General features: G+C 40.9%; 1 protein-coding gene across 2 annotated transcripts in view; it reads left to right on the top strand.

Moving 5' to 3' along the window:
• Positions 1 to 2,558: 2,558 nt before the first annotated feature.
• The window catches only part of LOC139143398 (protein Wnt-6-like), a 29,509-nt gene continuing 6,951 nt past the window's right edge, over positions 2,559 to 25,116 (top strand). Inside the window, exons 1-4 of one of the 2 annotated variants that reach the window (XM_070713694.1) lie at positions 2,559 to 2,849; positions 5,901 to 6,073; positions 7,397 to 7,611; positions 11,772 to 12,046. In XM_070713694.1, coding sequence (XP_070569795.1) covers positions 5,991 to 6,073; positions 7,397 to 7,611; positions 11,772 to 12,046 — 573 coding nt within the window. In that variant the 5' untranslated portion in view covers positions 2,559 to 2,849; positions 5,901 to 5,990. Of the gene's footprint in view, positions 2,850 to 5,847; positions 6,074 to 7,396; positions 7,612 to 11,771; positions 12,047 to 25,116 lie in introns of those variants that run through there. The other variant, XM_070713693.1, reaches the window with a different exon arrangement.

Raw genomic sequence — 25,116 nt, 5'->3', positions numbered from 1 at the left:
TTCTTGTGACCACAACGAATCGTCCCGTACACTTTATGCTTGCACGCTCATTGCGCAGAACCTGCGCTAAAAATTGTGCTCAAAGTTGGCGGCTTAACTCATCCGAGTTATTCGACAAAGAGTGTTTGTATGTATCATCGAGAGATTTCGCCTGATGAGTTAGTTAACCATAATTCTAAAACTTGGTAAATAATCGACTACTATGTCCGCAAAAGCTACTGCTACTTGTGCTATACGTTTTCCATTGTTCGAGTCGGCAGCCAGTTTTCAGAATGATAGCGACGAGCGTGCGCAGATTGTTTGACAGCCTCACAAGGCCAAGCCGAATTCATACTTCGTTACATCTCTAGGGCAAGTCGTAGAAGCTGATTCAATTTATTGTGAGGTGTATCGAATTCTCTCTATGGCTTGGCTCCTCCTTCAGTTCGGTGGCATTGACTCGGCTCGATTCCGGATACTTTGAATAGCGAACTCAACACTCTCCCCTCCCATCAAAATGCCGATCTCTAGAACCGATAGCTCGATAGCGCCGCGTGCAATATAGACGTTACTTTTACGCTACGCGGTTTCTGTGCATTGTGAGCCATAGGCAACAGAACACACTCGATATTACAATTGGCGTTGATCTGACAAAATCGTGTTAATTCGCTCTGTACCGAATTGAACTTTCTCTTAATTATCTAAAACACGACAGAAGAAAGGGAAACCGCTAATGTAACTTCACAACAATCTTTAGGACACTCATTTTGGTTTGGATGATGTCCAAACACTCCTGTTACTGTTCTACTTTGAAATTAAGTCAGTTTGGTTCAAACTTTTATTTGATTTCTCATCCAATGGTATCGGCGGAGGCCTGGGAGAAGTGATGATGCTGTACTCTGTGACAGTGTTTCTGTCGGGGGAAGGTTTTCACATCAGGATAACCAATTAATTCCGACAGCAGTCTCTTTTCATTCAGATAACGAAAATAACACTTCAATATTGCTGGTATCGGTCAACTTAATCCTTCTGGACTTAAACTTGTTGGACTCGACTACTTGAAGGCGTATTTATGCCACTTCATTCCGAATTCTGCATTGTCGTTCCATGTACCTGTTCCAAAATGACCTGACACCCTTCGTTAATCTTGTGTCAGTTTTTTTAAATATACCTTAGATTAGCTGACTGACTCTCTTTCTCTCTGTCACTCTTTCTCTGTGTCTGTCTCAGTGTCTGTCTGTCTGTCTGTCTCGAGCCTGTTTCTGTCTCTCCCTCCTCTCTCTGTCTCTCTCTCATCTCTCTATGTATGTATGTATGTATGTATGTATGTATGTATGTATGTATGTATGTATGTATGTATGTATGTATGTATGTTATGTATGTATGTATATATATATATATATATATATATATATATATATATATATATATATATATATATATATATATATACGTTTTCACTTACAAAAAGAAAAAAATGTCTGTATGAAAGTTGTCGTAAGTTTCAAACACTTGTCTATCACTTCAAGTATCGGATTATCGGTCTGAAAGTTTGACAAAAAATTGGTGCCGTCCACAGAAAATACTAAAAAAGATTCCGGTCGCACATGCGCGATATTCAAAGTGAGTGTCCACATCCCATCACCTGCTGCACTGTGTCATCTAAGGACTTGTCAAATTGCTGACGTCAGCCAGATTGAAAAAGGAATTTTATAAAAATTGAGTCGTGCGGTTGGATTGCGCGGGAAACCTTTGGAGATTAGGAGAGGAGAAAATGGATACATTTCGCCATCAGCACTTTTATCTGCCGCGCGTATTTATATCTTCATTTGTTCTGTCTATAGCAAAGCCTGTAAGATATTGAATTGTGAGACGACTTGCAAGTTTCCTGACCGTGTTCCGCCGTTGGGATTACTTTACTTCGTCACAGACTCGGAAGAGAACGTTCCCCTTTACACAAACTCGAGTAAGTCACGTGATCATCATTTTCCCTCTACGTGCTGAAAGATATTTCTAGGTGTAGGAAGATTTTTTGTATGAATGTGCGTTCAACATTAGAATACCCGCCGGTGACTTATTCTGCGCCAGGTTTTGATGTGTATTGCGTCATCACGTGACGTGTGAGTGTGAATCTGTTACTTCTGAGCAGAAGCCGAGGTTCAAGTGAACCCTCGCATCGACGGATAATATAGCTCTTCAATGGAGGGTGGAAAAAAGTCAGGGCTAGTGATGGAGTTCTGTTGACCTAGATGTATTCCACTCTTCTCAAAGTTTTTAATTTGAGTTTCCTTCTGACGCAAGAAGAAGACAGACCGCCGAGACGGGCACGGCAACAGACCCAGCTTCAATCAAAATTCTTAATGAAATACGAATTCTTCAGCCAGGAAGACAATTTCCTCGCGCTGGAAAGTTTAAACCACTGTTAGAAGACAAGTGGTCTTAATTCCCCACGCCTGGCGTTGCCATGCCGACCGTGATGGAGTTAAATGCCGAGATTATGTGTCATGCGGGAATACACTAGACTCGTCAAGAAAGTGATTCCCCCTTCTTTCAATTAACCTTAGCCATATTAGTTACATATCGTTCGCCCGTCTGGTCTGGATGTTGCAATTGCTCCGGACACCACGGTCGTCTCGCTCTCTCTGTCTCTCTTGCCCACGCTTGAGAAACGGACTTAGACGCGCAGCCGCCGCACACAATATACATCCTCCGCTCTGTGCTGTGCACCGTGTATTGCACTGGAAATTTACAACCCTTCGCGTGTCGCGCTCTCAATCGGGACTTGGGCAACAACTTTTGTGAAAATTCCAGGTCAAGTGATTTTGATGGACTGCTGAAACATCTGTCGATGGCGACGCCTGCGGGGTCATGTAAGAATTATTTTTTTATCATTTATTCTTTCTGTGTAATCATTTTATTCTTCGAATGGAATGAGAGTTGAAACACTAAAGACGTGCGATTGACACGAATTAACACTTGGAAAAGCTGTTGATCTTACAGTAAAATGTCTATAAAACGTGTTTCATGTTTCAAGAATTCACCTGTGTCATGTGTTACAGCGAGATTAGTGTCTCAAATCGATAACGGGTGTAAGTATCCGTTAATTAGATAGTTACTTTAACATTTATGCAATCTTTTGTTTGATCCTGCCTTTTTTCATATAAGATATCACTTTCATCTTCTCAATATTGATTTTAACTCCCAGTTCTATCATTCTTCTTTAATTTTCTCGTTTGTGTCAACGCCATTTTGATTTCGTCCTGAACGCGATATACGATTCCCACAAGCATCTTCGCCTGTGGTGATCTCGATTTGACTGGCGATCCGACTTCGATACAGCGTTCCCATCCCCATCAAGAGTAGATGCTCGCTTTTCTTCAATCAACACGGGTCACGTGACATTCTAGCAGTGATACTCCGGTCTGCTGATCGACGATGAAACTAAAACGGTTTCTCCCAGACCACCTTGAAGAGACCTTTGTCCCCAACATGTCAGGAGCGATTAGGGTTGACGTACCTCCCCTTTTTGTGACACTTCAAAGGAACCGAGCATTTCTCAATTTAGAATAAAACGGGATTATCGTATTCATACTATGAATTTTGATTTAATTTACTTCATTTGTTACGCTCCCTTCTTTCTCATGTCTAATCAGTTATTCCCTGGCGCGGTTTCATTGATCAAGAACCTCGAAGTACCTCATTTTTCGAGAATGTAATTAATTTTCTGCATTCCAATCAATGGTGTGTAGAAAGTCTCCGAACCCTGTTAGCCGAATGACATCTTCGGAATATCGGACCGAGACTCGAGGAATTGGCAGACTGCGCGCAGACGCCAAGAAAAAGATTAATTCTGACAAAAGTGAGACTGAAATATTCAAACACTCCGTATTCTGCCGTCTTCATTTATTTAACCCGGTGCGCCTGAGGTGGCAGAATATATAGATGTTACCGAGAAAGTCGTCTGGTGTTCCGCTTGTGTGTCTGTCGAGCTCGATTCAAAGTCGTTGACTTCCGATGCTCATTTCTGCCCGGTCGTCGGCCGCGTTCAAATGAATTCAAAGAAAATTTATAATTCGGATGGAAATAAGTGCAGCTCACATGTGTGGCTCGTAATTTTTGTTTTTCTTTTGAAAAAAAAATTGCATGATGTCAGCATTGCTCAGGTGCGAACTTCACTTTCCCATTGACGTTCGCGTAGTCGCTTAAAACGATAGTGCGTCAGCAATTCGGATAGTCAGCGAGAGTCTACACTATGTTTAGCCTCGTAATGTTCAGGCAGGATGGCATTACATCATATTAGGAAACATCCCGGTTTACAAGCAGTGCTGTCTTGCGTACAATTTCGTCAGTGTTATAGGGTGCAAATAGCTTTAGAAAGTCCGAGGCTGACTGTTTTGGGGTTCTATGGTAAAGAGAAGTCTTGTCAAAGAGGGGGGACCTTTCCATTTCTCCGCGACAAAAAAGCGTTCTTTAAACCCGCCAATAGCTCCGGGTGGAATTTCGACAGATGACGCGAAATCTGCACAGTTTTTCCGGCCAACGCCGCCTTGATCGGCTTTCACTGCTGATTCGCATTTATCAATTTCCGTTGTTATTGAAATTGAGACAAGAGGGTAAAAACGAAGGAGCCGAACCGAGAAAGGGTGGAGCAGGGGTGTCAACATACGAAAAGGGGGATACTCAGTTAAGTACTTCCCCAGCCGGTGTAACTAATCCAAGCTAGTCACAATGTGACGACAAAGTGTTAACGGGGAAGGTGCGTGCAAATGGTGCGAATGTTGTGCCATTGTGAACGACACCTGCTCTGAGCCCTCACCAACTCTCGCCACATGCATGGAATGTCGTCATCACCACGGACACTGCGAGAGGGAGCCACCAATAGGGCCGCCGATGGCACCTTGTTTGTTTCAACGGTGTCGTTTCAATTTCGCTTCAAAGGTGTCGTTTTAATTACAGACAATGGACTGTTTACCTAATCAAGCGATAACTCCTTTTGTCGAAGCCGTTGTCCTTTGTGGCAAGCATGGGAATCGGTATCATACCCAGGGCCCGATCTGCTTTAGCACATCACATTCCGACCGGACAATAGCACGGGGGCCAGCATTAGCATGACAATGCGCCCCGCGATTGGCACTTTCGATCGGCGGCGAATCAGTGATCAAAGTCTCGGGAACAATGCTGTCATTGATACATTATATAATGAATTAAACTGAAGACATCGAACCGTCTTTTGAATTGACCATGATGGAAATGTGTAATAACAGGGCCGTGAGGTATGTTTTTCGCTAATTGACAACTCGCATCCGGTGCTCAGCGGTAAACTAAACGATTTGCCTGAGTTACGCGCTGGTACACCATGCTTGTACAAAATATTTTCTCGTGTAACTCAACGAGAAAAATTGGTAGAAATCGACTGTAGAGCAAATGGAAACGATATATCACTCTGCAAAGTGGGTCAGGAAACGTCTTGTAACCACGTGATTCATGAAATGAACTCAAAAGTATTTCTTTAAATCGGACTCGTGAACTTTCATGTATACATTAAATAGTCATGTTTTGAATAATGTCCTGTCAAGTGGAGACACACACACGTTCACGATATTCAGAGATCCTCCCTCGCCCGTTTCAACCGAAAGTACACATTACAGTCTCAGAAGCATGCTCACAGTGTCTTCATCTCTTCGCGCTACTTCTTACGAATCAAATCGTAGGCAGGTCAGTTTTGGTGATCCAGGACCCCCCCCCTCCCCCATGGCTTCCTGCAACGACTTTTCCAATTGGCGTACAGTTACAAAGGCGCTCACCGCCGACCAATCATGTCCGAGCGGTCTGTTTATATTGTTTCATTTCTAAACAAACCTAAACGCGCAACGTGTAAATAAGCACTGAGATTTATATGAGTTGTCTGTTTTCACACACAGTCGAGGAATGACACGAGGTTTCTAATCAGTCTCCAAAACACCAAATCAAGTGTTGTGTAAGGGCTTTCTTCCCCTCCTCGTGGTTATGGTATGGTCATCATGGAACACAGGTCGCAACTTCTCGTCGTCTTTCTTCTTCTCCTCTTTCCAGCCTATGTAATCGGTCTGTGGTGGTAAGTACCGACTTTCATTTGTGATTGTTCAGACTAGCGAAAGTTATACAGGCATTGTAACCAAGTATGACTTTTCCCCATTCAACTTGAGTCGCCGATTTCAATATCACCACCTCTTTTTTTGACACGCCGCGACGCACGCACACGGCCGAGTAAAACAAGCTCCTGTGCGTCCGAACCGGTTGTCCGCTGAGAATGAAATCGAGTTTAAAGTTACTTGCGATGGAGTGCTCTGTCTTATTCCATCAGCCTTTAAAACAGTCGCACGTTTATCTGATCGTTTGTTTTAAAAGACCGGCGACTCTTTTCCGAAGTGACGCGTACGAATTGCGGTTCAGGGGTTGCCCAGGCTGATTGAGGACATACTATTCTTCCAGTAGAAAAGGTAGTGGCAAAGAGATCATGTTTGGCCAAATTAACTTTACTGTCACAAAGCTGATCGATCCCCCAGTGACAAAAATGATTACGGGCAGGTGAATGTTTTCAAGGGGTGAAGTGATCGGATAGATGTGTGTCTAATCACATCCCCACTTGACCTGTGAAATTGACAATCCACAATCGTCGGGGAGTAAACACTCTTTTCTTCTTTTCGCAAATGTATCTCGAAATAGAACATCTTGTGAGCCGGTAATCGACATCAAGCATGTCCAATTGTGCCCACGCCTTATTTGTCTGCTAGTTGTCACATCTGAGCGCATCTTACTTAAACAATGGTTACGGCAATAAAGTTAGATACCTTTATCAGAAAGCGTTTGTTTTATGGTGATGTTGTGTCCTTTTATGAGGCGTTTACGCGCAAAACTGGTCTGGAAAACATTCTGTCACCGCGTATAGTTTTGCCGCTTAGTTCAAGCAGGGCGCAGATTTTTACCCCTATCTCATTGGATTGATTGCGTCAGAGACACATCGGGGAGTGTTTCAATTTTCCTCCCCCCATTTAACGGTTGTGTTGTTGGCAGCGCCGGGCAATCTATCAAAACAATCCTTTGTTGGCATGACAGTACCACGCAACCGTATAAGCCAATGTGCTGGTCGAGTTTTCCCAATACCTTCTTCACCTTCTTATCTGCACCGTGTGTTTGTGATCACGATGTGTTTTCACCTTCATGGAACACTTTAATTACCATGACGCCCGGTAAAGATCCTACCTTGTCAATTTCGCCCCTTTATTGGCTTTTCTGCATTTGAGCATTTTCGTCGTCCCTAGTTTCAATTTAAGGAGGCAATTTCCTGTCACCTATTACAAAAGGCGACTGTTGTTGGTCCTTTGATTAGAATCACAAAATAGCAGTTTTCTTTTTTTTCTCCTTCTTGTGTTTTTAGGGCCGTTGGAAATCCTTTGCACCTCGAGCCTAACAGAATATGTCGTAAAACACGTCGGATGTCTGGCAAACCGCGGGAGATTTGCCGGAAGGAGCCGGAGATCGTCGAGGAGGTGAGTAAAGGAACGAAGCTGGGCACGGTGGAATGCCAACACCAATTCAAAAACAGAAGATGGAACTGCACTACATCGAGTTTCGGCAAAATACTCATGCAAGGTTGGTGTTTCGACATTTCTCGCTTTCATCTCGTTTTTCACCCCAATCTCGTAGGAACCCTGACCCCGACGACACGCACTTGACCCCGAGCCCTAAAAATAACACTTGACTTGTTTGGATATTTTGATTATTCAAACGGATATAAATATAAATTCTACACTCATAACACTCTCTAAGTTTCACGTGATTTCCAATAAAGATCTGTCGTTCCGAGATGTTAAACTAATAACTTTTGTGACTTTTATAGTCATGAAATACTAATCATTTATGTTTGTCTGTTGTACTTCTAGTGCGTCATTGTTTTCACGTGAGGAATAATCTATATTCAATGCCAGACAGAAATCGAGATATATTTTCTACTTTGCAGTAACTCTAGCGTTCTTGCTAGAGTCCAGAAATTGATATATTTCCACTGACGACCCAGTTTGGGAATAAATCGCTCTCATTAGTCTCAGAGTGACTAAAAGTATCCCGTCGCCTCGGGTTCACCAAAGAGAGCCGGCTCCAAGATTTACGGCCATTTGATAAATCATAAATGCCCATGTAAATAAATACACGCGGGTAAATTTGAGTTATAATTGTGCAAATGTGTCCGCTTTCAAGCAAATATGTCGCGTTAGTTTGGACTTTGTTGCAAAAACATGTCATTCCGATGTTGCGTTTTAGCTCATCTCTTGCCTGTCATATGTGTAGGAAATATCAGTTATTTATGCGAAATACTTGCGCATATATCTCAGTAGTTGCCGACAAGCTGTTTTCATCTCCCGGATAATTTATTTCGATTAGTTACTTTTCCTAGAACTTTACTCGAGAAAGCTGAAGATTTTTACCATGGTGACGAAAGCAATCTTGGATAGCCATGCAAACTTTGTGATTAGAGAAAAACGATCACCTGAAATTTGCCGATGTTTGAAATCGCAAATTAGCTTAACTCCATGGGGAAAGCGGATTTTTCACCCCTTTTCACAAAGCAAGCCTTTACTTTCCCCACTAGCTTAAAATTTGTTCTGACAAGCAGTAGTCTACAAAAAAGTACTGTGAACTTTAGAAAGTCCAAACTCGGAGGTACAAGCGAGATCTCCCCTGTACCTCGATGGTCCAAATATCTGTTCGAGAGGCGCCTTCTCCATTAATTCTTATAACTTAAAAAGAAAGTTAAGTATTTCAATTCGAACCTGTTGCTCTGACGGCGTTGCTAATCAGCATGAATAGAAGACCATGGCCAGTTAAAATGCGATTACACCGGTTACCATGATGTGTTATAATTTTATTTATGTCTGGTGAGTTCAGATTGCTTGGCCTTCGCTTCGTTTGTCAGGTTTAAAATTAGTATTCGAGTCGGCAGTTGCCGCCAAGCGAGGCAGTCGCTTAACCTCGGCAGCGTCGAATATAATCGGTCAAAGCGCTGAAAGGCGGGCTGACAACCGGCTCTAACATGTCGTCCGTTTTTTTAAAGACAGCTGTGAAGCGGATTTCTGCTAATGCCTGTGACGTCATCCACTCTCCGTGCACTTCGCGAATCGAACTTATCCAGGCCACGTGATTGTTTTTGACCGACAAATGTCCCCCGGCAGTGTTAATGGGAAAGTCGCCTATCAATGGCCATACGGAGTTGCGCTTTTCTTGATGTTTTAAGTGTTTGCACGAGGGTTGTATCGAGCTCGAGTTGTGGTTTTTACCCCGCGTTTCATGTCTGTCCTGGCTCCGATATGGGCTGTGATGTAACCAGAGAGTGTCCGGTGAAGTACGGGAAGCGTTCCTTATTTTAACCCTGCCGCGACTTACTCATACTTAGAGCTTTGCCATAGTTGCCAAAAAGGAAAATTCCAGTCTGTCAAGACGCCGACGGCTTGTATCGTTGTTAAACCATTTGAGCGCCTTAATACCAATAAATTGCACATTAAGTGCCATTGGAATCCTGTTTGATTATGTCTGGTAGCAGATTGATGGGACGTCGAAAAGTCATTACAAAAACCCCATATGTTCATCACTCCTACGTTGTAACATGAAGCTGGCACTTAGTGAAGATGAGTGGCTTTCAATCTTTTGAGTTTAAATGCAACGTCGTACAAACTTTTATTGGAATCAACCTGTTCGCACAGGGTTGCGCCGTGTACCTCAGTGCCAGAGTCGTTAAACCCCGTTGCTTGGGCTTCTCGCTAGAGTGACAACGCTATTTTCAGAGGGAGATAGGACAGTCGCGCGTGTTTTCATTGGCCTGGTGTGGTTAACAAAGTCAACATCGTCTATGAGATTAGTGGCTGAACGCCACGCCTCCCGTTTGCTCCTTTCATCGTGAAATTTACATCTCCTCGATATACATCTCCCGTTCTGTTTACCTTGCCAGTCATGTTCATGTCCGTTTCGCGAACATAGCGGTAGGATTTGTTTACCTGGGATAGTGTCTATACAAGACAGTTATAAATACAGTTGCTTAAGAGATTGTCAGCCTCTCAGCTTCCGATGACCATCTCGACAAGAGATGAGAGTTTATCTCCATTTATACCTTTGGTTTCTGGGTTACTGCATCCAAAATATCTCTAGCTGGTGCGTTCACGTACGTTACCGTTTCATCTTCAGCCATCGCATCACGCTGTCGGTTTCACTCATGCTCATTGTAACTCCATCTTGATATAGTCTCGATTCTCTCTGTATGTACAGAACCAAGCGATGTACTTTATCCCTCTTCTTGTTATGACGTATTTACAGATACGATATACTTTTATCTTTTATCCGTATTTTATACGCGAAACCATGGCTCCTGAAACTAGGGTCTATGGTTCAATATCCTGCCCAAGATTTAAAAAAAGACTAGGCTCTTGTCGAGACAGTGTGCACCAAAAGGATGAACGCTGATGGATTGTGTATGTGTGAGTGGTATATGTAGATTGCAGTAAGGATTTGGATCAATGCCCTTCCTGTCAGCACTGTTTTCTCCGATAGAGCTGTTTTTTCACTAACAAGTCGCAAAGGGCACGTTGTTTCCATCATTCTTGCTGGATAATCTAGTCTGACCGGTGATACAGACACCAATATGATCATTTAATTGTTCCTGGCTCGATAGCGGGATTCACCCCGGCACGGGCTGGCCAATTTATCATCCTGGCAGATTTAATATTCTGAATGGCGTGGCTTGTGTGTATTGGATGGCTTTGGTCTGACCTGCCCGATACCGAACGTTTAAAAATATCTACAGGACGATTAATCAAGCGGGCATTTGTTGTGCGTCATTCAATGTCATATGGGAGGCGTCTTTACGCGATTCAAAACCCGTCGGCGTCCGTGGATTAAGGTTCCACGCACGCTACCTATATTCTCCGATATGTTCTTAACAGCAGTTTGATGACAGCCACGTCGCATTTTGCAGAAATTACAAGAAATGTGTAACGAGTAAAATGCAATCCTTTTATGTTTTGTTCCACCGTACATAATACATGTAAGATTGAACGGAAACTTTGTTTCTGGTTTGCTAAAGAGCTGAAACACTCCTACATGCAAACGCTCTCCAGGGTAGGGTTTGCCCAAGTGACCTATTTTATTTGAGTTTGAGCCAAATGTTTTAAGAATGTGCACCTTTCGCCTTCTGGTGACGGTTTAAATCACTCTCAATATTACAGAAAAGTTACAGATCGGTGTCGAAGTTGAGCTCTTTGTTGTCCTTCGACTTGTTTTTTGTTTTGTTTTGTTTTTTGTTATCGATGAAAACTCAATTATTTTGACTTTTGTATTTGGTGTTTATACTGTATTGTTCAACAGTTTCTTTCGCCGATCCCAAACCACCAAATGATGCGTTGTGCACATCTTGTCAACACTTGCATGCCCGTGTTGTCTTCTTTATTAATTAATTTTATTTTGGATATGAATTCATAAATGCAACACTGCACAACGTAGCGCACAACCTAATGTGTAGACAAGACTAGTCTTTTGCATCTCAACTTACTTTAAGATGAAAACAGGTTAAATGTACTTTTTAAAAACAAAAGTCATGAAATAACTATCAAAAGTTGAAGGCAATGCCCATATTAATAGTGAGCGGAATGGGAGAAGGCAACGCTGAACACTAAGGTGTATAGACAGTTAATGAAGACAACAGTGATGGAGCGACCTTGATGAAGATAGGATGACCTTACTATTCTCTTTTCCCTCTCTATCTCAAACAGACATCAGAGAAACTGCCTTCGTATGCGCTGTCACGTCGGCCGGAGTGACGTACGCAGTGACACAGGCATGTTCCATGGGCGAGCTGCTGCAGTGCGGCTGTGACAACAGTATGGTCGGTCAGATCAGCTCCAATGGCTCGTGGGAATGGGGCGGATGTGCGGATAACATCGAATTCGGCTACCAGAAGTCTAAAGAGTTTATGGACGCGCAGGATAGGCGGCGGAGTGACGTAAAGACCCTTGTCAATTTGCACAATAACGAGGCAGGTCGACTGGTAAGTAACCCCAAACATACTTGTTCGCAGTCGTTGAAAAGTTGGCTCGTCCACTCCCCCTCTTGTCATCTGTCAACAGAAATGGCGCCAAACGTACCCGTACAGGAAAGACAACATAATGTCTTCTCCTCGAATTATATGTTACATACATCAATAATTCTTTAAGAGCCAAAAGATGTAACTTTTGATGATATTTTTCACTATTTTTGTTTAGTTTGTCATTTGCAAGTTCTTGTTCTTTTCCATTAAGCATGTGTAAGCTATTTAGCTTATCAACACAGCGTTTAAATATGTAAAATGCAATATTATTTTTTACATTTGAATTCTAGTCCGGACCAGAATTAACTGATCATCAACAATGCAGTGTACACATGTACAGACTGAGTTGACAAGCTCAACAATGTATATCTTGACAGGCTTTGGAGAGTAGAACAAGAAACACTAGTTGACACTCAACATTAAAAACAAAAATAGTGAAAAAAAATCACCAAAACTTATGGCTATTGGCCGGTCTGGGCTGCTGTACCTTTACATCGCGGAGTTTACACACTGCACGACGACAGACAAATTCGATCTTGTCGTTTGTCTTGATGGAAATAAGTATTGGAGGGTTTGCGATGTTTTCGGTTTCAAAAATCGTCCTTTGAAGCCACGGTAGTATATATTAACATGTAGAAGTACATATTCAATCATTTCAGATCTAGTAATTTCATTAACGAGCCGCGATTTAAAAAACGCTCGTGAGATATATCTGTATCAGACAATATCATACCACATCACATTTCATGATTGAACGCTCGGCGAGTCAATGACGGTTAAGAACTGTCAGTCAGTGCTGTATTCTTTGCTTGAGAAGAATTATTTCTAGTGGTTTCGATCTTCGTAAACCCATACGCGATTACGCGAACTCGCAAACGCCAACTACTAAAAAACTAAAAACATCCTGACTTACGCACGGAAGTGCATTGTTTTCCCCGGGTCGTTGCGCACTTGTGTTTATCAGCTTGTCTTAATACCACCATTCCATTCATCGCGTACCTAGGAAACCGCTTGGATTCATGGATCCAAACCAAAAGGGGGAAAATTGTAATTTGGAGGTTAAAGTAAAACCCACTTATCATCCCCTTGACATGTGAACAAACGCCTTTAGAAACCACAAGAGTCAACAATAACTATACGCATGGAATAACTCGTCACACAACAATGGACCCCCTCATTAGATTTGTCCGATTGGACTACTACAGCACAGGACAATTACAAACACATAATGGGGTTCAGAGAATGGGTGCTTTTATTCCAAGGTAGTCCCGCTCACTTTAATTTCTGACATCATCTTAAAAGCAGGGAAACCCGGGCGGGTCCGAGGAAATTCCGAGTTCGATTAATGCTCTTGTATTCATAAATGTCGCGAAATAAGCCGGCTAAGAGGTTATTACAGGTAGGGTCTGTGTCTTTATACGGAGTTTTTATACTACCGATAGGGAAGGGGTTTTCTTCAACTATCCACGGTCCGTTATAGAGGTACCGTGAACTATCGTCAAATGTGGCGGAATACTGAGTATTAGCCACACTAACACAACAGATTCATTGGCATTTTGCGTACATTATCCAAATTTTTTATAACAATAAAATCAAATATCAACTATAGGCATTTTCTATTTGGTCACTTTTTAAGAAGAACCTGTCACTGTATTTCACAAACAGCGGAGAAACAATTGAAAAACACATTAAAAGTAAGCTTCTAATTCTGCTTAATGAATTATGTACAATAATGTTAGGTATTCGTGACTCCTTATGATGCCTGTTAAAATTATCGCATTGGCTGTAGCCGATCGTACTTTAGACATTCCAACAGTAAACAGATCAAATTGATAAGCTCGTCCCAGCGCGCTTTCGTGGAAAGAGTGCCGGAAAACGAGGCTCCCATTCCACTCTTCACCGCTCTATTTCATTTTTCAAGGCGCACATGTGGAGGTGTTCACCGGAATTTCAAAAACTGTAACCCTACATTCCGCTGCATGTTTGGCAGGAGGCACGTCAAGTGGGATCTCCTAATTTACTCGCTTGTTTTGGTAACCAATAAATCTCCATTGACACGGTCCTTCAGTACAGGAGGCTGTGGATCTGCACGTAGCACTACTATTGCACCGTTTAGTCGGTCAGCTTGAAAACATTGACAGTAGCACCCCCCCCCCCCCACCTTATATCTTCTCTCTTTGCTTAAAAACACAAACGTGTCTCTACTAATGCGTTGCTGTTTCAAAATATATTAATACATAAATCAGGTCAGCCGTTTGCGACTAATTTCGTATCGCAATCATTATTTTTCAACGACCTTATTTTTTTTCTTTTTTATAACAATTTTAAGTCAGAAATAGCTCTACTGCTGAATGGGTACAACTTGCGAATGTGCCAAAACCAGCGATAAAGTGTAAAATAGGAATTCTACTTATGAGTTCTGTAATGATTTTCGCCGCCGGTTAATATATTTTTACTCCTACTCAAGTGAAAGAGCTTTTTTAAAGTCTTTAGTTATTGCCTATAGTCTTCTTAAAACTTAATAGTTGCCTTCTTAAGGCGTTTGCCGGTCTGTACCTGCGTAACGATCCAGACAGTCTGTTACCTTGGTTTCGCCTTAATGTCTTTGAAATACAAGATGGCCATAAAGATGCCATGATGGTTCTGCGCGCAGACCACGCTGGTCTGAGCCCCGGGTCTGAGCTCTGTGACGATACCATGTTACGCCACACCTGGGTTACATACAGTGGTATACATTGATTGACCCGCGCTGCTGGTTCAAGTCGTTGTCCGGGGCCAGTGTTCGGGACCGCTTGTCCCATTCTGCAGGCATATAGCCCGTTGTCGCCCTTATTCACAAGGCATAAAGGGTTCGGATGAATGGGCTTTTCGAACAAAGTGAAAACACAGAAATACGCCTCTTTTGCCTATCAGTGCCTCACTGAAAACAGAGCGCTTTTTCCCTCACTCAAATTGAAATGAGGGTACTTTGTACTTCGGACAGAAGAAAAACAGTGTCAAGTAGTGTCTCTGTGGGAAACTACTGACGTATACTCTAACATGACGTAGCGCAATGCAAGAAGGCCGTTCTAGGCGCTGTCATTTCTATGAGCAGCACAACAGCCAAACGACATAGCGTAGGGGTGTCGTTCGCTCAATGAAAAAAAAGCGTTGACTCTATTATGCGAAGGTGCTGTTGAAGTCAACTTCAGAAGATTAAGCATTGCTTAGTCTTCTTCAACAAATCGGCGTGAGAATTCTTGACATTCTCGGATGCTTTCAAGACATTTTGAAAGCCCGCAGATGTGCTCTATGCCTGATCGAAATAAAACAGCCATAGACCTAAACTGTACGGTACAGCATGCACGTGTACTATCTGTCCTTACAGTGAAAGCATCGATGGACACTCTCCTTTTTACTGCAAAAATTGAAAGGGGCATTTTTACTTTTATTGAAAATTTGGTCTTTTGCACACTTTTAAACCCATATCGAACCAACTGATGTTGTACCGAATGTTGTTAAATTTTAAAACGCATTCAAATAAGCAGAGTACTTATATAGGTCATATGGTGATTAAAACACTTGTAGAATGAACTTGTCACGCAAGCTCTCTACCTCCAATGCGTTTGTGTTGCCAACTAAAGCATTTCCACGCCTTCATTCGGTATACAATCACCGGATATATTATTTTGCTTACCTAGACTACGTAAGCGGGTTTAAGTCGAAGGACTTCGCTGTCAACGCCCAATTTTTAAAAAAAGACAACCTCGCTCGCTTGGAGACCTCACCCCCAAAAGCCCTTGTTTCCAGAGAATGAGTATACATATTGTGTGTATGTGTGTGTATATATATATATATATATATATATATATATATATATATATATATATATATATATATATATATATATATATATATATATATATATATATATATATATATATATATATATATTAAGTTGGTAAGGCTAGTATCATATTAGAGGTATAATTGCTGCTTTTAGTACTTTTTACTTGAGAAAATTGTTATTTATTTATTTGTTGAGAGAGAGAGATATATTTATTGATTTATTTATTTATTGAGAGAGACAGACAGACAGACAGACAGACAGACAGACACAGACAGACAGGGAAGGGGAAAATTGTTGCATATGAAATTAACCGCTGACTTATTCACTGTTCATTAAGGGGTCACGGCGTTGATCTTTTAGAATTCAAAGAATTTAGACCAGCTTATCGGATTCTGATTCAGATAACTAACGGCTGAGATAAAGGTGATATAGAAGGGAATCAGTGTTTCGTATGTGCTTTTCCGTCCACCTGAAGCAAAGACTTTTGTCATCATTCACAAGCAGTCTAAAATGACCGTTTGCACATGTTGAAGGTAGTCATTGCATACCTGAAGGCAATTCCTTAGCATTTCAAGAATAATGGTTACATTCCCGTTGCAATATATAAATATGACAAAAGAAGCTAGGGCTAAACATGTGCAGTATCCGTCGACTGTATGTATGTATGTATGCATGCATGCATTTATGCATGCTTTGTGTATGTATGTCCTTCCACTCAGTTGATCAACTTCAAATTTGGTGCGTACGTGTAATTTGGTTCAGATATCGGAGCTTCTGAGATTATGGTGTGTACAGAATCGATAAACAAATTTTAAACATAAAAATGACCAAACCCAGGCCTTTGAAATTTTGCAAAACTAATCCTACTCGCTTTAAAATTAAAACTTGTACAACCCAAGTTGATCACATGACTAATATGCAAATGAGCAGAAAGAATACAGATATTGGTCAAAAATCTTAAACTTAGAAACTACCCGCGCTAGGATCATGCAACACGGTGATTAGCTTTTTACTTTGATGCAGTTAATAAGTTTGTTCAAACCAAGTTAATCACTTGATTAATATGCCAATAAGTAAATTATTCTTGAAATGGTAAAGAATTCTAACAGCAAAAGTCTTGAACATCTGCTTAAGATATTCTAAACAGCCTTCAGATGCAATTTATTTTCAAACCAAAATTGGTAGAATAGCTTAAATGTAAATGAGCAATATAGATGTGAAAAAATTGTCAAAAATTACCGTACAACTCAACTACAGGTCCCAGGGCTTTAAATTTGGAAGGTTTATTGCCTTTATGAAGCAATTTTAAGATTATTGATAGCAAATCGATCAGATTAATGAGCAGGATCAATCACGAAAATAATCCAAATTATTCACTCAGACAGTACTTACTCTTTTACTTCAGTAATTGCTATGGATGGTCAAAACCACAAGTTTGTTTGAATCAATTGGTGGAATGGCTGATATGCAAATAAACAAAAATGATGGGCAAACAGAAAAAACTCATAAACATATTCCCCCAAGTCCACGTCCTTGTGTGAATTCTGACGACAATAGACTGTTGCATTCTCTGTGCTTACCAACAACGTACGATTTCTTCACTTTTGTCACCTATCATGTTAGAGCAAGTGTGAATTCTTTCGACAAGATTTTTTTCTAGAAATGCCGTAATTGGTTGTTAAGTCTTAAGGTTACAAAAACAGCTGATCACCAGTAAAACTATTTCAATGACAACTTCGCCAGAAAAAATGTTAATATCATCTTTGGTTTTCGCAGTTTGCATACCATGCCCTTTTCAAGTCCAAGTGTTAATTTTCTAGTTCTGAACAAAGCCCATTTACACTCTTTTCATGTCCTCGTGTCGGTGACGTCAGCGTCACCATCCGAACTCTTTTTAGACGAGGCAAATCAACATGAACATCAAAGGAGAACGCTCGCTCTCTTCAGCAGTGTTGCGTTCAACCATATGGTAGGGAAGGTATCCCACAGTACGTTTGGCGACGCATATCACTTCGTCAACGGACAAGGTCGATATCTTCCACGGAGGACTTTGACACGGGTTCGTTCGCCGCATTTTGCACTTGCGGTAGTTCAAAATACGCGTTCACGCGTGGTCCGTCACGCACAATACGGGTTAAAGGGGCAATGGTCACTTTTTCCTTTCTGAGCTCTTCGAAGTTCCGTTAATTTCCTTAGACAGTTGTGTCATTCGTCATGCTGGTTAATTCCCATTAAATCACAGGAACGAAGGCAGACAATAATAATTAAAACAACAAAGCAAAAGAAGGGAAAACCTATCAGTCCGCATACCTGCATTTTCTCGATGTCAAGCGCACATGACGGATCACCCCAAGGATCCATTGATATATCCCCAAGGGAAACCAGTGCATGCCGCCCTCATTGTTTGCGTTCGAACCACGAAAAATCCTCACACCTGCACACTCAAAGGCAATAAAGAATCACGTGCGTGGTATAAGAATTCCTCAGTTCGGAGTCAGGGGTCAAAGGATGTACAAGTCTCGTAGATAGTATAGGGTGATTTATACAAAGGAAATTCCAGCACGTAAAGTGTGGGTCTCCTGTCAATCCTGTAGAGAGAGGCTGCATCCATATTGTTGTTTTGAAATTATCTTTCCTGGAATTCCATTTTAAAATCCTTTCATCCTCTTTGAATTGTCACGCTTAAAAAAATAAGCCAAATTCTTGGCAAGTCAAGCTTTTTGAGAGATGTAGTTATTGGTTGTTAATTGGATACACTGGTAAGTCTATGAATTATAGTGCAGTGCAGAAACGGTTGATCACTGTACCGTAAGGCATGTTTCCGAATCCGTGAAAATTAGCCGCTTTCAGGACGAGTTTAATGGCAACAACATGTGCTCCGTCGACTGAAACTTTATTGAGTTTCAGGAATTAGTACCATCCATAAGTGTGTTTATGGGACTAAGTCACTTGTTTTGAGCACCACTTATGAAGTACGTCAACTTTCTCAAGTATCGATAGCATCAGTCGGCAGCAGGGTTGACAGACGACTGACACCATGGCTGAGAACGAGGGATTTCTCATGCCACACTTCATTGTAACAAACATTGAGAGGGCAAGAAGGGGGGGTTGTCTGGTAGTTTGACTGGACAACAGTGCGGCCACGGCTAGTAAATTGAAGACTTGCGTGTGAAACAACTGAAAGCCAATAACTTTTCACTGCCCTTCCGTCAAACATTGCGTAACCCGCCGCCTTCAAGGTCGATTCTGCTTCTATGAAACCTGGACCTACTGTCCATCTGACATGGCAAATACGTTCAACTGCAAACTTTGCCTATAATATCGAATGACAGCATTTGGTAAGATTGTGCTGTATGTACGTGTGTGTATATATATATATATATATATATATATATATATATATATATATATATATATATATTATATATATATATATATATATATATATATATATATATATATATATATATATATATATATATATATATATATATATATATATATATATATATATTTATACGTACGTACATACATACTAACCCTCAGACAGGCAGACAGACAGTGTGAATAGTTCCACAAATAAAAATCAGAATGGTCACTTCTTGGAGACTATGTACCGGTCTTTATTTAAAATAATCAACTTAATTCAAGCCGAGAGATCGGCGTTTATATTCTCGTACCTTTATTATTGTGGCCACAAAAAGGGAGTTCACACCAGGCATTTTCTATCAAACAATTCTATATCGTAGAAAGCTTTAGCACAGTTGCTCCCTATAACAGTTATATTGTGTACTGAAGCACAAAAAGTTTACATAAAAAGAGTCAACTGTCAAGGATGAAATGTTATGATATCGCGGCTGTCATTTTGTGTAATACGATGATTGACATTGAGCGTCACTATATTAGGTGTTATGTAAGAAATATATACTTGAATAAGTTTGATTAGAATGGTGTAAACACGGGGGTCATGCCAAACTTATCGTTATACCAGGTCAATAGCCAAAGCACAATCGAGACTAAACCGAGGCAGTGCAAAATCCAACATGTGGATATTAATGACGAAATACCAAAGGTTTTTCATTTCTTCCGTAAACCCAGACATTCCAACTATTCGTCTGTTATCGTATGAAATAAATTATATTTACCAACTCGAGCTTTGGCGTGAATACTGTGGTAGCAGGGATGCTGAAGTCATCGCGAAAGAATGCTCCGCTCCTAAAAATCAAAGGTCACATTTGGAAGCAGGCGTTTGTGCAATTACGTCACATTGGCACGCGAAAATCACTGTCATTTTTATTGCCTTGTTTACTTTAGGTCAAGGATCTCTTCTGCTGTCATCGTCTTGAGTGATTGCTTTTTGATGTGGGCGACAAAGTTGAACGACCCCATCTGATCTGACGACTTCGAAGAAGCCAAATTCACCTTAGCGATATCTGGCATGCCTAATAATTTGTACTTCTTTACTGATTTGTTGCGAGGATCGATCGCTTGACTGGTTCAAATTTGATGCGATTTTAATTCTAGCCGTCGAGTTGTGATCAAAATAGATAAAGTGACCTATTAGCGATCATAATTGTATGAAAGAAATAGTAATTGTTATTGCATTCAATACCCGTTTTCCTTATTGAGGTGTACATCTCTGTCGATATAATGATGTCGGATTTCGAGTATCACCAGCTTTGCCTACAAACGGCTCGCTTCTAACTTACAGATGACTATCAGTATTAAGGCAGTGCAAGCCCCGAAATTAAAAGCCCTTCAACTTTTTACTTTCCATGTAAGGAAACGTTAAATAAGTCCCCTTTGAAATCAAGAAGAAAAATCTAGGGTCACCATACAAAATATGAGACTAGAGACACAAAATACCAAATATTTACCAACACTTGAAATTCAAAATGGCCGCCATTCCTATGTTAACTCTAGGGGGTGAATTTTTACTGTGCGCTTCCACATGAGCCCCCACAAGCGATAGATCAAAAGGTATATTGCAAAAAGCGACAGTCCGAATATCGGCCCCGCAGGCGTATTCTACCTTAACTTAAACTTGTAGCTATGTTATCGTAAACTGTTTTACCGGCGAGAAAACTGAATTTTACCGCCTTAATCTGCCTTTTAATTTAAATTTCAATACTCTCACCTAGAAATGTTTAGCACCTCGTATCGCAAAACTTTAGAAGCACGCATTAACGTCGGGAAAAAAACAAAAAACAAATTTGCAATTATTCAGATTACGCCTTTAAGTCCTAGTGAGGTAATGGCTGTAGTTAAAAGGGCTTGTATTTGTAACATTTAATGATTTTTTTTCACTATTTATGCTTGTAATGCCAACTGTAATCTGTTGTTCTACTCTCTAAGGCATGTTAAAACACCAACTATATTGCTTGTCAATACGGTGTTTTGTGTGTGTAAAAATACACGTGCACTGTTGTTGTTTACCTGCACTGTTATTGTTTACGTTCGAATTCTAGTCCGGACCAGGATTCACTCCTCAACAAAATTGACAATGTTTAGGCTGAGTTGTCAAGCTGGGTACTCTGTATCTTGGCATGAGTGATGGGGAGTAGAGCAATAAATTGTAGTTGACATGGAAAATGGAAAAAAAAATTATCAAAAGTTTACAGCTACTGATCCTTAAAGCTCCAGGGCGTCGATCAAGCTTTTTCCCTTCCTTCATTGAGGCATGGGGTGAACCTCATCACAAGTGGTCACGTCATGATTGTAGCCAGACAACTCGATTTACGCGCTATGGTACACAACACTATAAACACAAGGTTCATAGAAACACCATAATTCCCGAACCATAATATTTGAAATCAAAACAAGAGCGCCCCGCTGCAGCGAAAGTGGACGATTTAACGGCGCTGCTGTGTCGTGAGAAGCGACCCTGTCCCATCCATCTCGCCGGACGAACGTCGTTACCACTGAATAATGCGCGTTTATTTACGATTTCCATGAGTGAATGGAGATGCGATATGTGAAAGCAGTCTGTTGATTTGTGTCGCGTCACTCGAAGCTCATTCTGGAAAGAAACGAAAGGCAAATAAAGTACATGAATTCAAGTTTTCTGCGTCGTTTGATACGCCTGAGAATTAGGTTTTTCGATGAGATTTTAGAAGCTTCACCCCTTAATCAATAGAATCTATCATTACATGCTAGTACATACAAATCATACTTTCATATAGATCGTATACACACATACAACATACGCGGGCGTCATCATTTTCACTGTTGCTTTTACCCGCGGGATCACAATCATCCAACGCAACGTTTAAAGACATTTACCTCGCTAATTCGGGGATTGAAAAACTGGTAGCACCAAGCTCTACCCACTGCCATAACGACTAACCACCCTGGCGATTTCTTGACAGCATCAATTATCAATTAACCCCAGACATGATCCGCCATGTCGAGACTAACAGCTCCGGACAGTTCCCAGATATCAAAAAATATGAAGTCGAAGTTCAAAGTACATCAGTATTTCACGAGGGCTGTGCAGCTTCCTCACAGTAAATAACATTTCTCCTCCGACACGAGACCGTAAATTACGGACAGGTCCAGGAGTCGGTGTCTTTCTTCCACCAGCGGATGAAAGATTTGCCGCCTCGAGTCGACGGAATGAATTTCCCCCAAAATGTTTGTTTTTCAAACGGTTGCAGCAATTGCACTTTCCTCATGACCATAATTGAACCCCATGTCCCCGCCTTTAATGTGTATATGACACGTGCATGAAATACCTTATTTGTGAATTGCATTCAAAACGCCATTTTCTGAATAAATCTCTTAGCAGTTATCTTGTATCCTGTTATTAAGTGAACTACTTCTGTTTTTTGCCAAGCTAAGGGTCACAGAATATTCTGGTAGTGGCCAGCGCCATTTCCCTCTCAAAATATCGCGAGATGAACGTAGCTTGAATGATGTTCTTACGCTGTGGGGAAAGTGTCATTTTTGTCAGAATGATTACGGTCACGCTGACCTTACACGAGGTCAGCGTAAGGTCAATGACAAGTGCTAGAGTTGATGGGAAGAAGTCTGAATGTTAGTAATGTACTGACAGCCACAGATGGTGAAACTTTAATCGTTTGCCAACTTTCACCGATGACACATTTACCACGCAAGCTTGCCCATAGAATTGGCAGACCATGGGGAAGACTGTTTTGTTATCGAAAAAAATCATCGACCAATACCCGAGTTGGCAATTGATCGATGTTCTATAGAAAATCATTTTATCATTGACCAATAATCGAACTGGTCAACAATCAGTATTTTAAAGACATGGTCATTTTTTTTTTCAACATTGAAAAAAGAATCACGCGGTAAAATCAAGATGACGTATGTGCAGCCGGCGTGCGTCACCAGGTTTATCCAACTATAGCACCAGTTGTTCCGATTGCGTCAGTCAAATATGGGTCCCGGTGTACCGTGACGATGCCGTTTACATCCCGACTTCCGAGTTCCCGCCAACAATAACCCTGTGAGCTATTTTCAAGACTGACAGTGGCATTAACATTGTATATCGTTAAAGTACTTCACTGGTAGAGAAACGACCAACTCGTCTGAATTTTACGCAAGGGGGTAGGCAAGAAAAAACAAACAAGAGAGCGTTCTGCTTCCGCGAATAGAATCCAATGGGTCTTTAGACACATTCCTCCGTTGAAGTCGCAAACAATTTCTTTCTAAAATGAGATTGATGTTTTAAGGTAGCAATATATTGTACGTTCTAGTAGAGACAGATATCGCCTATGAGCCAAATGTAAAGCTAATATAATTTCACCAACTGCGATCTTTCGTCCCTTTTGAATTGTAGGCAACTTTTTTAACATGGTATTTCTGTTAAATACAGAAGAAAGGCTTCGTGATGGTAAAAGCGGCTTCAATCAGTTAGCCCATTAATGCGAAGTTCTCGAATACCAAAATACAGCTTTATTTTGTCACTATATTCTAACAAATCGGAGAAGCCTGCTGCAAACCAAACTCGCCTCCAGTCTGTAATGGTTTATTTAAAAAAGTATGTATGTCTGCCAGATTGCAGATTTATTTCTTCAAGTCGACAGTGAGTTCAAAGGTCACCCGGGTTCAATTGCTTTCACGCTGGGATGCTATCCTTCAAGCCGTGTTGCAACTGTCCGTATTTCTACCACTTGATATGAAACCATTATGAATGTATAAATTGGAAACTGTTGAAAAATCTCCCCGCCGTTCCCGGCTGTCCATGGTCAAATTGCACGCTTTCCTGATTAAGACTGTGCTTTCGCCAAAACTTTTTCTCCAGTTGTTAGTGAAGTACCGGTGCCCTATACTTAAAGTGTTCACTGTATTACTGATTGATTGTCTCTATTGATTGCGCAATAGATCGATCGAATCCCCCGTGAAGATACCCTTTAGGTTTTGGGTAGTAGAAGTTGATCGCAAGTCGGGACTTGCCCAGACATTTTTATAAAAAATTCTAATAATAACAGATCGAGTGACAGAGTCCTAATTATCGGAAGACATACGAGTTGCGTGACATTCAAAATGTCACAAAGTTCGCGACACCGACTTGGGGACAGGTCTGTGATTTAAACACAGTTACATTAATAAGTATATGTAATCGAAGTTAAAGTGCCTTGTTGTTGAATCCAAGAGTGCAAAAAAAAACTAAATTTGTGTTTTCCGAGGAAGGGTAATATATGGCCGCTGTCAGAGAATTTAGAAAGGATAATTTACAGTGTACAAAACCTTTACGATAACCCTTGCGGAAATTGCTTGTGTAAATTATACCTTCCGTTTCCCGATCTTCTCACTGTTTATTTCTCTTCTATATCATATTTTTCCATTCTCGACTATGTTTGTTTGAGGGCCTCTCTCTTTTTTATTTCCGTATTTTACTCAGCGTCTGGAATTTTTCTGAAGTCTTTCGTTACATTCTTGGTTTGTCTCAGTTTCCGAGTATGTATCGTTTGTTTACTTATCGGTAAATATATGTGCACGTCTCAATATATGTATCTATGTATCCATCTATGTATCTATGATCTATGCATATATCTATGCATCTTAACTGTGTATCTATCTATCTATCTATCTATCTATCTATCTATCTATCTATCTATCTATCTATCTATCTATCTATCTATCTATCTATCTATCTATCCATCCATCTATCTATCTATCTATCTGTGTTCCCCAATCCAGTAAATACATGCTATCATCCATCTCTCTCCGTTCC

This window comes from Ptychodera flava, chromosome 11, assembly GCF_041260155.1.
Source record: "Ptychodera flava strain L36383 chromosome 11, AS_Pfla_20210202, whole genome shotgun sequence".
In the NCBI taxonomy this organism is placed as follows: Eukaryota; Metazoa; Hemichordata; class Enteropneusta; family Ptychoderidae; genus Ptychodera; species Ptychodera flava.
This window is presented reverse-complemented; position numbering and strand designations above follow the sequence as displayed.